The sequence below is a fragment of the Tursiops truncatus genome, chromosome 3 (genome assembly GCF_011762595.2).
Source record: "Tursiops truncatus isolate mTurTru1 chromosome 3, mTurTru1.mat.Y, whole genome shotgun sequence".
In the NCBI taxonomy this organism is placed as follows: domain Eukaryota; kingdom Metazoa; phylum Chordata; class Mammalia; order Artiodactyla; family Delphinidae; genus Tursiops; species Tursiops truncatus.
In genome coordinates, this window is record NC_047036.1 from 129,265,815 (window position 1) to 129,283,252 (window position 17,438).

General features: G+C 44.9%; 1 protein-coding gene across 3 annotated transcripts in view; it reads left to right on the forward strand.

Annotated features, from left to right (window-relative positions):
• GRIA1 (glutamate ionotropic receptor AMPA type subunit 1) overlaps nucleotides 1-17,438 on the forward strand; it is a 304,982-nt gene that overhangs the window by 250,461 nt on the left and 37,083 nt on the right. For all 3 annotated transcript variants that reach the window (XR_012330926.1, XM_019924773.3, XM_019924772.3), the window contains exons 12-13: nucleotides 8,076-8,274; nucleotides 13,529-13,776. Coding sequence is in view for 2 of the 3 variants with exons in the window: in XM_019924773.3 (XP_019780332.1) it covers nucleotides 8,076-8,274; nucleotides 13,529-13,776 (447 nt within the window). In the remaining variant the exon portion in view is untranslated. The remainder of the gene's footprint in view (nucleotides 1-8,075; nucleotides 8,275-13,528; nucleotides 13,777-17,438) is intronic.

Sequence of the window (17,438 nt, forward strand, 5' to 3'; positions counted from 1 at the left end):
AATTCTACAACAGTATACACTAGCTTACAGAGTGCTGGGCTTTCCTTGGAGCTTGTTGTCCAACCCCCAAGTTCCCCACCCTGAGACTCAGCACAGGAGTCCAGGGCCCGCCCCCTCCTGCGGGGCTGGAACACAGTGACCGGCAGCTGGGCAATTAACATGACTCACTCCTACTCTGCCAGGGAAGCGCTGAGCGATTTGCAGCTGGTCAAAATGGAATGCTTTGCCACCCAGACACAGCATCTCGGATGAAGTGGCCTCATCAGTGCAGCCGTTGCATCTGGCCGGAGCTATTTACCCCAGTCTGAGAACCGTGATGCCCGATACCAAGTGAGCCTCTCTCTCTGAACATGGCTCAGCTGAGTAACTAGTCAAGATGGACCTTTTTTTCTCCCCGTAATTTAGAGACGGACTATCTGAGCCTCTGCCTTCATGCCTCTGTTTCCATTACTTTTTAAAAATAGCCATTTGAAGCAGATGACCAAGGGAAATAGGTTGAGCTCAGTGACCTCTCGAGCTCAGCTGAATGAAGGCACACAGGAGGTGTCCCTTCTGTCTCCTTCCTCTTGGGGATGACAGGACATGCTTTTGAAATAAAGAAGAAATGTCCATATCCAACCCCTTGCCAGGGATGTCGTGGAGAGGAGATTGGTGAGATCAGAAACTGATTCCTGTTTAATAACTTTCCACTCCTTACACCGGCCCCGTGTATCTACTTTTCAGAAGGCCCCCGGCCCTAGCACCTGCTCCCCTACCTCCAGCCAGGGCACTGCGCCAAACGCTGTCTGCACATCTCCATCCTGGCAGAAGTGCTCTCTCTGCCAGGCACAGAGCTACATGCTTCACTGGTATTTTTTTTTTCTTTTTAATTATGAAAAATACCTTTAAGATGAGTACTAACACTCCATTTTGTAAAGAAACAAGCACCAAGAGTTTCAATGACTTGCCCAATATCATACAACCAGTGAGTAATGAGGCAGGAGACTCTATCCTGTCGTGTGTGGCCCCTGAGCCCAATCTCTTAACCAATGCCTTCTCCCTTCTGCTTGAGGAAAGCACAGAAGTAACTGGCAAATGAATCATTCCAGTACTTTATCTGGGTGCTTGTGGGCAGGTACTAATAACTGGATGGGTGATAAAAAATGTCTAAGTCGTGTATTCACTTCCATCCAAGGTCTCTCAGACTCAGAGCAGGATTGAGGGAAGGAGTCACTAAATTATAGGCCACCGGCTACATCCAGCCTGCTGCCTGCTTTTGTGATGCAAGTTGTTTGGTACACGGCCACGTGCACGTGTGTATATCCTGTCTGTGGCTGCTTTCACACTACAACAGCAGAGACTATAAGGCCCGCAAAGCCTGAAATATTTACTACCCGGCCTTTTACAGAAAAAAATGCTGGCCCCTCGTCTAGAAAGACAAATCCAAGCTGTGAGATTAGAAGTATACATTTAAAGGTCTGCGGTGAATCCGAATCCACAACCAGGACAGGTAATGCTAACTATCAGAACCCAAAAGATGGTCCAATCAGATCTTTACTATCTTCTCCTGGCATCAAGTTATGCATTTAATGATATGCTTAGTGTCTCGTTAACCAAAGGAAAAAAAACAGCCTTTGCCAGAAGAGAGCAGCATCTAGCGGCCAGCATCTGGCTCCGGAGGCCACGTCTGGATGCATTCACCGGTGGATGTGGACTGGCATTTGAGCATTTCCCTCTCTCACTGCCTCTGCCCCCGTGGATCGCCAAATCCTATCACTTTGATGTCTTCACCTCTTTAGTCATCCTGCTTCTCCCAATTTCTGTGGGCTCTGTTTTAGTTCAACCCATCACCATCAATGTTAATAAATACCATAGATAATCACAGTGCACCTTAAATCATCACAACAACGTGGTTGGAATCCTAAGAGCAGGATGATCGTGGTGTAACAGGAATACAGAAGGGGCTGCTTGGTGCTCTGCTGGCAAAGGTGGGGAAGTTTACAGAGGAGGTGATATCCCACTCACCTTCTCCTTTTTATTTCTATCCATCTTGCTTCCTCCCACCCCTGCACCTGTTCTGCTTGGCAGTCTCCTACTCATACTTCAAAACCTAGCACAACTTTCTCCTCCTCCGGTAACTTTTCCCCACCCCTCTGCCAACAGAGTAACTAGCAAGCCCTTCTGTGTTCCCTTAGTGCTGCTTTCTTACTTGTCACATAATTAACATAATACTATAATGACTTTATGATATGGATATAACATGGTGATAATGGCTTTACTGAGTGATCGTTACGCTCCATACACAGCACTTTACAGAGAATCAGGTGTCTGACCACCAAAGCCCATGTTTGCCCACCGCCTTCCCACTTTCTCCTTGGAAGGGAAAGGCTGTGGTGTATTCACTTTTATCTCCCCCGTGACCAACAGTGCCTGCCATACAAGCAATGCTTGTAAAATGAATGCATAATCAGTATGGTGTATGCAATTCTAAAGATTCCTGTCTCTTGGTAATCCAAACACTAACCTGGGTACTCCTGTAAAGAGATTTTACAGATGTAGTTAAAGTCCCAAGCCAGCTGACTTTCAGATTATCCAGGTGGACATCACCCAATCTGATGAGCCCTTTAAAAGCGGAGCATTTTCTCCAGCTAGTGGAAGTCAGAGAAATTCAAAGAATGAGAGGGATTTGCCACAGTCTGTCTTGCTTGAAGGTGGCGGGGGCCCATGGTAAAGAACGCAGGCGGCTTCTGGGAGCTGAAGCCAGCACCTGGCTGACAGCCCACAAAGAAAAGAAGACCTCGTTCCCACAACCACAAGGAGATGAATTCTACAAACAACCAGTGAGCCTGAAAGAAGACCCTGAGCTCCACATGAGAACCACAGCCCCAAACAACACCTGTATTTCAGCCTGGTGAGACCCTGAGCAGAGAATCTGGACACCCTCACCGAGACTTCTGACCTACAGAACTAGGAGGTAATGAATGAGTGCTGTTAGAAGTCACTAAACTTGTGGTGATTTGTTATTCAGCAATGAAAAACAAATGCAAACAGGTTTCTAATTCTGTGGAGATGGTGGTGGCTAGACGGCTTTGTGTGGATCCCAAAGGTTCCAGGGAGCATTACAAAAGGTGAGTATTCCTGGGCATATATCCAGACAAAACTCGAATCCAAAAAGATACGTGCACCTCTATGTTCAGAGCAGCATGATTCACAATAGCCAAGGCATGGAAGCAACCTAAATGTCCATCAACAGATGAATGGATAAAGAAGACGTGGCACATATATACAATGGAATATTACTCAGCCATAAAAAGGAAGGAAATAATGCCATTTGCAGCAACATGGATGCAACTAGAGATGATCATACTAAGTGAAGTAAGTCAGGAAGAGAAAGACAAATACCATATGATATCACTTATATGCAGAATCTAAACAATGACACAAATGAACCTATCTATGAAATAGAAAAAGACTCACAGACATAGAGAATGGAGTTGTGGTTGCCAAGGGGGAGGGGGAGGGGGTTGGGGGAGGGATGGAGTGGGAGGTTGGGATTAGCAGACATAAGCTTTTATATATAGAACGGATAAACAACAAGGTCCTACTGTACAGCACAGTGAAATACACTCAGTATCCTGTGATAAACCATAATGGAAAAGAATATAAAAAAAGAATGGGGGCTTCCCTGGTGGCACAGTGGTTGAGAATCTGCCTGCCAATGCAGGGGACATGGGTTCGAGCCCTGGTCTGGGAAGATCCCACATGCCGCGAAGTAACTAGGCCCATGAGCCACAACTACTGAGCCTGCAGGTCTCGAGCCTGTGCTCCGCAACAAAAGAGGCCGCGATAGTGAGAGGCCCGCGCACCGTGATGAAGAGTGGCCCCCGCTTGCCGCAACTAGAGAAAGCCCTCACACAGAAACGAAGACCCAACACAGCCAAAAATAAATAAAGATTTTTTTAAAAAAAGAATGTATATATATGTATAACTGAATCACTTTGCTGTGCAGAAGAAATTAATACATTGTAAATCAACTATACCTCAATAAAAATCAATTGATCAATCAATCAAAATAGTTCCAAAGACAAAAAAAAAGAAAGGTGAGTGTTGGCTGTGATCCAACCTCATGAACCGTCATGGGGTGAGGAAGTCCATGTCCATCTATGGACGAATCAGAAGTTGGTTTAAGAGGGAATGCTCTGCAGTGGCTGGAGTGCTGGACAGGAAATATGAAGTCCTGGGTCCTAGTCCCAGCTCTGCCAGTGCCTCACTTGTGTGACCATGGGCAAGTCCCTTTACATCTCTTACCTGCAGTTCTTTCATCTGCCACATGGGGCATTCATCCCTCTCCCATCCACTTCACAGAGCTATGAATCAAGTTCAAGTATGATAAAGGTCCAACAAGCCACATGAATTGTGGCCAATTCTGGAGGAACATAAGGGTTTCCTTGATCACCTAGGGAGTTTGGGGAAGAGCTATGCCAAGTTATGAGACCAATAAAATTCAGGTGACTAGGCAGACCTTTAAGGGGTTCAGATTACAGCTGTGCCATCCCTACTAAGAAAAGTGATGCTTTGCCCTGTGACCCCCTGGGGGAATCATCATCATCATAAAAATAATGTCTTCTGTTTCAACAGCACTTTTCAAAGTACTTTCCCCTCTACCATTTTAGTTTCGATAGCTTGTCTCCATTAAAGGAAAAGAATGGACTAAGAGTTTTTCTAGGTCTGAAAGTTTTGGTTTCTCACCATGAAGTAGGGTTAGTCTCACCTATTAAACAGAAGTGGAAGACTGAGGCCCAGCTAGACAGGCAGTTTGCCAAGGTTGTGGGGCTGTAAGTGAAGGGCTGCCTCTGGGACGGAGCTGGGAAAATACAGAGTTCTTAGGTAGAGGCCCAGCTTTGCCTGTGCCAGGTCTGAACTGAAGGAGGGGGTTCACTCACACTCAAGTTCCATACTACAAATTGAATACAAATGAAGCATTGGAATCATGTCCCATTTTGAAGAGCCTATTCCCCAGCCCTCCAGTTCTTCCACAATGACAGTTATTCTGCTGGCTGTGAAGCAGAAGAATTTTTCTATGCTATCTTCATTAAGTAGGCAGGGATGTAGGGAATACCATGCAGGGTAAGCTCCTCTCAACATCCAGCAAATAAATACTAAAGAACAGGAAAAAGGACCCGTAAGCTTGGACCTTTCTTGGGAGGCCTTTGAGCTTCAACAGAGGATCCCCAAGTTGGGATACTTCAGCTGGGTTGCCATCCTGAACACACAGTTTGAAACCATGACTCCAGACATCCTGAACCACAGCAGGTTAGAATTCTCCTGGCCCTGAAAATGATTCCTGGGCTCTAGAATCTAATGTGAATGTAACCATCAGGTTCTAAAAGAGGTGGCATCTGTGCATTCGCTTGTTCCTGAGGCTAACTCTGCGCTGGGTGCTAGAGAGCCAACACGGCACGTCTCACAGTGCGTGTGGTCTAGGGGTACACCTGACAGTCAATCACACAAACAGATGTCAGACGCCAGCTGCAATGTGAGCTGCACGGGGCTCTGAGAGTCATGTGCTTGGATGCTGAAAGAGTGATGACTAGGATGAGGGCTGAAGGATGAACAGGGCTGATGGACTGATCACGGGAAAGAGCAGCATGTGGTAAGGGTGAGAGCCTTCTGAGTATAAAGGGTCAGACAAATTCCAGAGGGACCAGAGTTACAGAATCCACGTTGTGGGACAGCACTGGAGAGCGGGCCAAGGAGTTGAATCTTATTCCAAGGGTAAGAGGAGGGCCTTGATGGGTTTTAAGCAACAAAGAAACAAGATGTAATCAACGTTTTCCAAAAGATCATGCAGGCTCCCTTGTCGAGAACTGATTCGGCAGAGGAGTGGGAGGATGGGGGGTAGGGGGATTGAATGGAGGCAAGAAGTCCAGGTCAGATGCCACTGTGATCATCCAGATTTGGAAAAGCAGCAGCATCCTCACACGGGCCTGGACACTTGTATCTGCTGTCTCTTAAGGTGAACAGAGCACTGGACTAGTTATCAGAAGACTGGTGTGATCTTGAGTATAACTGTGTATTAGTCCTGGGGCACTGGGAAAATGATTTTGCCTCTATGTACCACATCTTGCTTGACTTACCAATGGAAGCCATGCATCCTGATCTACTTATGTACGATTTCCAATCACACAGTCTCGGAGATGGGAGGAGTGTTAAGAGGAAGCAGTTGGTCTCTGGTCCCACGTGATGCTTGGCCTTTCCTCTGTCTGGCTTATTATTGTGTCCCCAGCGCTTAGTACCCTGGAGGACCAAGGGCAGGCACCAAGTACAACATCGCTATAAATAGTTTATCACTTGAACATCTTCAGAAATAGGGACACTCACTCTCATCCCCAGGAGAGCCACTGTTGTACTACCCTGCCCATCAAAAGTATCTTCCTCCTATTTAGATAGCATCCGTTTCCTGCAACTTCTGCCAGATGCGCCTCACTCAGGTCACAAGGCACAAGCCTCACATCAGACCTTCAGTGAACATCTCTCTCCAAGCCTTTTCTTCCTGTAGAGTCTCCCCTCTTCCTGAAGCTGTTCTTCAAAGGACATCGTTTTGTTGCACTCTCCTGCTCTCATCCCTTTGAACAAGTCTCTTATTTCCCCCTTCCTGTGAAGCATCTAGGAACAGTGTTTTCTATATAGCAAGCGATAACAAGTATTCGTTGGATTTCTTGGGGTGAGCACTGTCTGCCTGAAGTGAAAAGGAGTCTCTCAGAAACCAAAACAAAGTAGAACAGACAGGAACATGGGAATAACACACAGAGGGCTGACAAAGTCTCAACAATCAAGCAAGCCAGCAGGCCTGGGTGTTGCTCCCAAGTCAGTAGGATCTGGGACTCTTGAGTTTCCTTATCCATAGAGCTCACGGTTTGGACTGGTGATTGCTCTCGATGTTAAGCATGAGGTTCTAGTTAAGCGTTGTCACCTCTGAGCTTGAGGCTGTCGGAGCACATGTTATAAAGGGCTTAAGGGCACAGCAGCTCCAGGATGACACTTCCTTAATAAACCGAGCAGCATGGAAGGAGTAATGGAATGCAAATAACTTTATCACTATCTGATTGAGTATGGCTCGATGCCATGTCTAGCCACCACATAAAATCACCCCATATAGTATCTACATCATTGGTAACATCTTTGGGAAGCCCCGGACTTGAAGTCTCCTAGCCAAATCCAAACAATCACAGTGGAACTCTTGGCTGGTCACGTTTCTCTTCACAGTTTTGGGCGTAAGAGAGAACAGGACCCAAAAATCAAGGATAAGTTTCTTGACTCACATTTGATTGTCATACTTGCCATTTTGATCCAGATCAGACTATCCTTTGTCTTTTACTTCAGCCAAATTCTCTTTCTCTTTGATAAGGAGGAGAACCGTGCCTGCACTCAACAGTGACATTCCCCAAGGTGGCTGGACGGAGTGCTAGTGTTGTCTTTATTTGCAAAATGTTCTCCCTTCCCTTCCTTCTAATCCATCATTTTGGCGGCCTTTGCCAGCCGGGAGGGCAGTGGCGAGAAGGCAGTCTGGAAACATTTCTGGACATAATCAAATGTGTGCGACATCTGTGTAAATGCATTGCGTTCATATATGTATGCACATACATTTCTGGACATAATCAAATGTGTGCGACATCTGTGTAAATGCATTGCGTCTATATATGTGTGCACATACATTTGGCATATATGCAACTGCTTGTAACAGGATGTTTATACATGTTTGTGATTTTTGCGGGCAAATGTTGACATATCTGTGTCTTTGCTGGCATGTGTCTCGTGTCTCGATGTGTATGTATGTGTGAGAGTGAGCGTGAAGATGTACCTGCAGGGCAGTCTCACCCATGAAGGATGGCAACCCCACAGATCCTTATCCACAGTAAGGAAGGAAAATGCACAGGAGACTCTGACGTTTGGATTCTCACACCCTGCTGACAGAAGAGAAGGGTGCAAGAGGGCTTGACAGCTCTGCTGATGGGCTGGGGCTGGCCCTCGGCCCCTCCCCACAGTCTTCTGTGATTGATTCTGTGCTTCTGACACCTCTTCCCTTTGGGCTGCAGGTCCCTGTCCGGCCGCATCGTTGGCGGCGTCTGGTGGTTCTTCACCTTGATCATCATCTCCTCCTACACAGCCAACCTGGCCGCCTTCCTGACCGTGGAGAGGATGGTATCTCCCATTGAGAGTGCCGAGGACCTAGCGAAGCAGACAGAAATCGCTTACGGGACCCTAGAAGCGGGATCCACGAAGGAGTTCTTCAGGGTAGGGACATCCCTTGTCCCAGGGCACTTCCACAAAAGGCAACCACTACTGTCAGTAAAATATCCTTCTCATTAGCATGAGATTATAGGCAACTGCTTAACTGAGCGTAAGTCAGGGAAACAGACATTTCTCAGCTTTCTACGGATCCCTGAGAAATCTTCATTTCTGCATTCGTGGAAACTTCAAAGCTCTTGCATTGAATTAGACCCTTTATGTATACCGGTCTGTGCCAAGTTCTCTGAGGGCTGCAAAGGATATGACATATAATTCCCTTCCTGCTCCTGTAAGCGCCTTCAGCCTTATTAGTAATTGATTAGGAACAGCGAGGAACAAGGTCCCAACCTGATGCCCTTTGTGTCCCCTCCTTGGAGACTTTGATGAATAAGGAGATGTTATATGGGAAATAATGACTGGAATAGGCCGTCTATTAAATAGTGCCAGGAGATACAGAAAATGTGAAGTGGGAGTGGAGGTGGTGGAGATGTCTTGTGGCTAGAGGCAAAATGAGGAAAATAATGTCGACCTACAAGAGTCATTATGAGATGAAAAGAGGTGGACATCTAAAATACAAGGAAACAAAGAACAATGAATGGGGGCTCCATTTCCCATTAGGGCTTCGGAGGGTGTAGGCAATTGAAAGCCATCCTGAAGGAGGGGTAGGGAGGGATTGTGGCCACAAAGGATAGACCTGTAAACATCTCTAGACATCATGAAACCAAGTTAGATCAGGGTACGCTAATTACATTCTAGGCAAAAGGAGCAACTTGAACAAATGCTCCAAAGCAAGAAAACCTGTAGTTCCCTGGACTTTGGAAATGTTTAGCACAGGGAGTTACCATATATTAATCAAATAAAAATAATAAACAATTGCTACCACTTCCTCAGCACATACTATGAACTGGGCCCTGTGCTAAGAAGCACACATTTCATGACTTATTTCATCTCATCAGAGGCAAGTTGGGGATTTGTTATCCCCATTTTACAAAGGAAGCTCAGAGAGGTAAAAGTAATTGCCCAAGGTCACACAGCCAATAAGGAGGAGGAGGAGAATACAGAGCTAGCCTCTGCATCGCCTCGGGCAAGAGGGTGGGGATCCTATGCAGACCCACTGGGTTCTCACTGCAACTTCATGGAGCAAACCCCAGACTCTGAGTGAACCCACAGGGTGCTGTGCACAGCCTCTTGATCGTGGGCTCTGCGTTCTGTATGACAGGCAGAAGAGGGACCAAAGTCCTAACCATGGCTGATGGAGGTTCCAAGACTAAAATCATTCATTTTCAACATATTGGAGCAAGAAGGTAACTACGGGTCACTTGGTCAGAGTCGTCATTTTAGAAAGAAACATGACTTGCTTAGGCTAACCCAACCAGTTAGTAGAAAAAGCACTTGTAATCTTGTTACAATTCTCTGACATCTTTAGCCTGCAACCAGAGTATGAAGGAGATGCCCGATATCTGTCCATAAAGCCAGTTCTATGCCCCAGGCCCTGCTGATGCAGTCGGGGAACCACCCAATCTGTCCACTCATTATATACCCATGATCTCCACCCCGGTACATTCGCATGTTACAGCCCCCGAAGCCCCTTCCCATCCATGGTCTCCTTTATGTTTCACCCGTGACCTAAGGCAGAACAGGGGTTGTGTGTCCACGCTGCAGGCAAGAATTTGAGATGCAGGGAATTCATGATGCAAGTGTCCGGGAGGGGTACAAAATCTGAATTTCCTCATTCCGACCCAAATATTCTTGCACTGAACCACACTGTCCTAATGGATGGTGTCATTAATAATTTTTTTTTAAAGATCGCTCAAGTTACTAGATAGGCCCATAGACAAATCCAGTCTAACCCTCCACTCTTGTAGTTGGGGAAAGTGAGGTCCAAAGAAGAAAATGTGCATGTCCTAGCTAATTCAGAGGCACAGCTAAGACTTAAGACTTCCACGTTCTGTTAATAACTATGGAAATACACATATTACTAGCTCTTGTCCAGAGCACTGTGCTAGGCATTTAGAACCAAGGCAGTGCATATTCGACAAGCTCTGTGCCCTAGCCAGGCTTACTTCATTACACTAGGCAAATAGGTTGTATCAACAGTTCACTCTGATTGGTCAAGAGTGCTTGCCTGGAGTTCTATGTTAACAGGGATTCTGAGGTCACATCGGGCTCAGTATGAAAGAATTCTTTAATTGCTATCAATGTCTGCCATGTATATAGGAAGGGAAACTGGTACCAAGCCAAACATGTATTGGGCATTTCTACCCTAAAGTCCAACCAGAAGAAAAGTCATAAGTATTAGTAGTAATTGCACCACTTACGGAACACCTACTACATGCCAGGCATTGGGGTATGCCCTTTACCACTTTAAAGTGTTCTATCCTCATATAATCTCCATGGCGACACTGTGTAGTGAGTCCATATTATCGCCATTGTCAGGAGAGAAATACTGAGGCTCAGAAAGGTTATGTTACTTGCCCAGAGTCCTGCAGCCAGTGGAACATAAAGCATAAAACGAGAGAGACAGCTGGTCGTAGTGTAAAGGTACTAGGGGTGCAGTCAGGAGATGAGGTTTTACTCCTCCTGGCTCTGCCACTAACAAGCTACGTGACTTGGACAGTTCATTGCCACACTGTGGGCCTCGGTTTCTTCACCTTTAAAAAAAAAAAAAAAAAAAAAAAAAAAGAGTGATGCTGACCCGATGTGTCCTGTGAGCCCTTCCATCTCTGTGACGCTCACCTTGAGAATTATCCCACCAGGACCTTGGTGGGTGGGGAGACAAGGTCACCTACCACCCCCATAAGGCAGAAGGAGGGAATAGGGCAACAAGAATTCTACTTCTGAACAGTCTGGCTTTTCATCCCCGTGGCAGCCCAGAGCTTCTCGGCAGCCCCAACCCAGAGTCACTTAATCCTCCACCGACAGTTTAATTAAGATGTGTGAAGGGCTGTGGGAGCTGCGGATGAGGAGGGAGATCCAGGAACAAATACCCCAAGCCTGTTTCCAATCCTCCCTGCCACTCGCATTGCCTTCGCATTCCTGGAGATGACATTTTCCTGATAGTTCTACTCTGAGCGACTGTGAGTGCAGCCTTGGCATTGGGGGCACTGGAGTGAGGCTGAGGGGACATATTAATTTTCTGCATACTGTGGCCCAGAGCGCTCTGCAGCTCTGCCTGTCAGCAGCCCAGTGTTCCCCCGCTGTGAGCATCCTGCCAGGTCACATTGCATCTTGCAACTGCCCTGCTGCGTGTCTTGCTGGTTTTGTGCCTGGAAGATGATCCGCAAATCTGGTCACAGCTGAATTTATCTATTTCCCTGTTTCCTGTGAGAGAATATTCAATACGTTGTAGATGCTACGATTGGTCTCGGATATTTCTTTCCCTAACTTTGATAATCCTCCCTCCCTTTTCTCCTTTTTTTTTTTCTCCTCACCTGGACACTGTTGCTTGAATGATAAATATTCACGTAAAGAACCAAATATTTCAAGCTAGCAAGGAACGTAAAGGTTACCATGTCCAAACTCCTTATAGAACAAATGAGGAAAGTTAGCAATAGAACCAAGACTATCACCCAGGGTTCCTCACCCCCAGGCCAGTGTCCTTCCCAGATTGTAAACCATCTAGTGAAACAAATCATCTCATTTATCTAATTATAGACTATCTTACAATTCACTCTACCGAACGCTTCCCTGACATTCTCAGTAACGATCTCCATTCATTTTTCCTTGAGACCTAGAGTTTTTCTGGGTCCAAATATCTTTATTGGCTCAAGCAACAAGCTAACTGCATATCAATATTTTGCCAACGCTTGTTGATATCAAGAAAATAAACCTGATATTGTGTGCAAAGAATAATGACATATTGCATGTATAATGATAATTTTATACTAAAGAAATCTGTAATCTATATATCAACCACTAGATTACATAGGTGGCCTAACTCTAGTAGTAACTGTCTTTAAAAAAATAGTCCCTTACGTGAGTTTAACACTTGTCCATTTACAAAGCATTTTCAAAAGCCAGATACCAGTAGCCCTAAAATACATCTACCTGTTGGGGAAAGGATGCTTTTTAGGAAGAGCATCACCTGTGAGAGGGTGGATTTGTGGTCCTAGACCATGGGCCCTAACTAAGAACCTACTAGATAGATGCAAGGTTAGACTCTGTGCAGGACCCACAGAAGGGAAGACGTCCCCTACCCTCAGGTAGTGTTCACAAACTTGAGACCTAAGCCCAAGTGTGAATGGCTCTCAATCCTAAAAGTCTAGCTTGGACATGCAGTGAGTGCCTGGACAATGTGTCCTAGAGGAACATCAATCCTCACAATATTCCTTCTAAAGTGAGGGCCACACACACCATACAGATGAATCACCTAGGGAACTTCTGAAAAAGGTTTATTCTAGGCTCCATCCAACACCTGCTGAATCAGAATCTCTAGGTTTAGAGCCAGGGGGTCTGCATATTTACAGTCTCTATACATGATTCTGGTGCCCACCAGAGTTTGAGAACTACTGTCCTTGGAACCGAGATAGTCTCAGAATACACAGGATTTGTTCTGATCTGTGAGATGCTGAGTAGGATGTGGCTGGAGAGAACCAACATATCCAGGGGAGTGAACAAATGAGGCAAAGTCACAAAGGAAGGAAGGCCCAAAATGAGTTCAGGAGGAAATGAGGAAAGCAGCTTGGCTGGAGGTAGAGGCTTTTGAAATGTAAGCAGAAGACAGTATTAAGTCCCAAGTTATTAACTTTATCAGACAACAATTTGCATTCTGAGGGCCAGTCTTGCAATACGGGATGACTGGAACTTGGCACCTATGATCTATTAGAAATTCTTTAGTGTTGTCCTTTAACGATGAAATCAGACTCCACCTATATCGTCAGCTCTCCACTTCTTCAGGGCTCTCTGAATATGACCTTATTGAACAACAGATAGGTCCTCTGATGTCTTGAAAAGTCAGACAGAGCCCCAGTTTCTTAACTCTCCCATATTTAAGAGGGCTATAACTATCAGCAGTAATTAAAAGATTCTGAGTTCTCCTATTCATTCTGTATTTGCAAGATATTTGTACTTTGAAGCCTACTGGTACTAATTAGAGCCTCTTATTTTGCAATCACCGATAATTTGTTTCTTCCTGAGCTAATCTCGCTCATGAATGTGTGATCAAGCCACACCTGGCTCTTCATTATTGTGTGTGGGCCGACCTCCATGCCACCACGCACAGCCAGCGCTTAATTCCAGCTTCGTTCCTGTCCCCTGCCAGAGGTCTAAAATCGCCGTGTTTGAGAAGATGTGGACGTACATGAAGTCAGCAGAACCATCTGTGTTTGTGCGGACCACGGAGGAGGGGATGATCCGAGTAAGGAAATCCAAAGGCAAATACGCCTACCTTCTAGAGTCCACCATGAATGAGTATATTGAGCAGCGGAAACCCTGTGACACCATGAAAGTGGGAGGTAACTTGGATTCCAAAGGCTATGGCATTGCGACGCCCAAGGGGTCCGCCCTAAGGTAAGTAGCCAAGATCTGCTTCCTTGGTACTCCCTCTCCCCTCCCTACCTCAGAAAGGAAGCTGCTGTGCCTGCCACACGGCTCCAGGGCCACAGTGGGAGCTGTCAAGAGGTCTCTTCTTAGACACCTGTGGGCCTGGGAGATACCAGCCACCCAAGACCTTCAGCCCTGAGGTTGGAAATTGACCCGGTGGCCTCAGCTTGCTCTGACTGTTGCTGCCCATGTGTCCCCTTCCCACGCCTCACCTTACCCCTCCAAGTGGTAAACACTGATGAACCTTGTGTTTCTGTTGTGTGATCTGTAACACACCAGCCTTTACCTGACACCTCCACATCCTACTAGGCCACGAACAGGGCTCTCCAGCAACCTGGATTCTTTGACAGCAGGTGGTTTGTAATGTTTGTCTCCAAAGAAGCAAGTACATGGTCCAAATGAAAAATCAAGTCATTTGAGTCCTGAGATTCCAGCTGTGGAAATCAAAACAGCACCAAGCGAGTGGTCGCACCCATTCTTTCCTAGATGCTGATGTCTTTAGCAAGAAACAGGTATTTAAGTAAAGAAGTAAAGTGGACTTTATTTTCACATAAAGAAGCTCTGGTATACATTCCAAACAGCTAAGGCAGAGTCCTGCAAAATTAAAGTCAAAACACCTAGATTTAACTCTGGGATTTACTACTGACTGTCTTACAAAAGGTGAGACATATCATCTCCCGACCTTCAGTATCCTCATCTATAAAGAGAGGATAACCATCGCATCCTTTCCTAGGTCCAAAGTGGTTTTAAGTTCAAATGGGATCATCTATATAGAAGGTAAATGAAAGCAATAGTGTAACGTCACCTGTAAGACACTGTGTCAATTACAGAGTGATTAAATCACTTTAGGGAAGGGTAGCATTCAAGGAAAGGTGAGACTGTTTTAAAAGGTTGTAAAAAGATGGAGAGAGGTTCCTAACCCATTTTGACATGACATCCAGAGCCACCTCTGCCTCCACTTCATTCATTTATTCCAATAATATTGATCCCTACAACCTTCTAGGCACTAGGCTAGGAGCTGCAGCTACAGTTTGGGGGTAAGACATACATAGTCCGGGTCCCATGGAACTACATTCTTGCAGGGAAGAAAGGCATTGAACAGATGATTATTGTTTAATGGTTCATGACAATTATGATACTCTATAAAAGGGGACCTAGAGGACACCTACTTCCAGCAATTTGGCAGAATAAAACCCCCACTATTAAACACCTAGATATGCTGGAGAAAGATATAACAAATACACTTTTAAATGCAAGTTAAGAAATCTCTAGGTCAAAAAGGGAAAAGGAAACCAAAACCACAGTAAAAAGCATAAACTAATTATTCTGGGTCTGCCCTAAGCAAGGCAAAGTTATAAATTATGTGACAACATACATGAGCAAGAATAAGAAGTACAAGTAAAAACATAAAAGTAATCAAAAATACTTTTAAAAGAAAAAGACACTATCATAAAAGATAAGATGTATTTGGAAAAGTATCAATTAGGACTTACAGAAGTGAAAAAAAATGTAGTCATTAATATAAAATCTCAATTTTAAAAGAGTTAAACAGCAAATCAGAGTTGAAGAGAAAATTAGTGCACTAGAAAAAAATAGGAGACGAGTCCCTAGAATATCACACAGAGAGATAAAAAGATAGAAAATATACCAAAGAGGCTAAGAGACATGAGACAGAAAAAAATGCCAGGTGCGTCTTCTTTAAGTTCCATATGGAGACAAGAGACGATGAAGTAGAGGTAATATATGAAGGGAATTTTCCAAAATTTATGGATAACATAAATACTCAGATTCAAAAATTATGAGTCCCAAGCAGGATAAACAGATGAAAATCAGCAGCTGATTCAACTGAAACTGCAGAACAATAAAGACACAGAGAAGATCTCAAATACACCCAGAGATAACAAGGTCCAACTGGTGTGCAGGATAGGTAGGATGTGGCTGAGAAGACTTTTCCAAGGATGCTTTTTTTCCAAGCTGAAATATGACAGATTAACAGGAGCTAACTAAGTATAGTGAGGGGAGAGGAAGAGAAGAACAGTCCAGGCAGAGGGAACAGAACGTGCAGAGACTCTAACTAAAAGAAGCTAAGTACTCCTGGAGCACGGGTAATAAAGAGGAGAAAAAGTTAAGCTACGATTGGAGAATAATGAAATGCAGACAGATTTTGTACAGGATTTTTGTCCGTATTTGAAGAGCAATGAAAATACATTGAAGAATTGTAAGCAACTGTCCAAATATCAGGAAATAACGATATCTGTAGGAGTGTAAAAATAATTGTATGTGACCTAATAAAGGGAAACCAAATAGCCCAGTATTTATTAATCATGCATTTCTGTCTGCAAGAACTTAAAAATCTCTTTGTACAAGTTTAGGCAAAGTTCAAAGGGGATTCAGAGGATAGTGGTTGGCAAGGAAAGAAACTTTTAGGTCTTATAGAACATCACCCTAGAAAGGCCCAAAGTAGAGAATGAGTTCTTATAGGTCCAGGAACACCAACGATGCTGCAGTATTACAATTAATGAAGGCTTTATGGGTCAGGGACATCATTTGATCTAAATATTTAGATGCAAAGTTGAAAAAAAAAAAAAGGCTACAGAAGGTGACACGATTTGCCCACTCAATACATTACTTCCACCACCCTACCCTATCCATGGGTGCCTGGAACATGGTGACAAACTCAGTAATGTGAACGTAAATCTCCGGTCATCTGGGACTCAAATTACTTCCCACTACGATAAAAGCTACCATTGAGTGACTGCCTACCACATGCCACACGCTGTGCTATGTGCAGTGTTTCCTATCCTCTTAATTTCCCTATGAAGTACCATTATCCCCATTTTACAGATGAGGAAACGGTGGCACAGAATTAAGTTACTTGACCAGGTGGACACAGCTAATAAAGGAGCCAGATTTCAAGCCCAGTCAGTCTGACTCCAGAGCCCGTGGATGTACTTACTCTCTGGGCTGGGCATTATGACTGACAACACTGTTAAAGGCAGGACACCGAACTTATGCCAGGTTGCCAGCACCTATTATACTGGGCAAACAATCACCGTCAACTCAAAAATTAAAAATGCAGACTTTTGGAGCCCAGGGCATCCACTCACCACTCTGAAGGCAAAAGATAGTGACAGTGAATGCTCACTTTAATGCCCTTCTTCTTTAATGCACCACTTCTTTGAGCAGTAACACTGCCTTTATGGGTTTTGCATGCCCGAAGATTCTTTCCGGTGTAAATATTGAAAATAGTTCAACTCTATAATAAATAAATACCTAATTCTATTGCTTACATCTCTGTGAGACATAACAAGTCATTTATTGATTTTGAGAAAGAAAGAGAAAGGGAAAGAGACATGAAAAGGAACATCTTCCAGATAAGATCACAGATGGTTGATGTGCAAGTCAAGAATACCTAAATGGGGCTTCCCTGGTGGCGCAGTGGTTGGGAGTCCACCTGCCGATGCGGGGGACACGGGTTCGTGCCCCGGTCCGGGAAGATCCCACATGCTGCGGAGCGGCTGGGCCCATGAGCCATGGCCGCTGAGCCTGCGCGTGTGGAGCCTGTGCTCCGCAACGGGAGAGGCCACAACAGTGAGAGGCCCATGTACCGCAAAAAAAAAAAAAAAAAA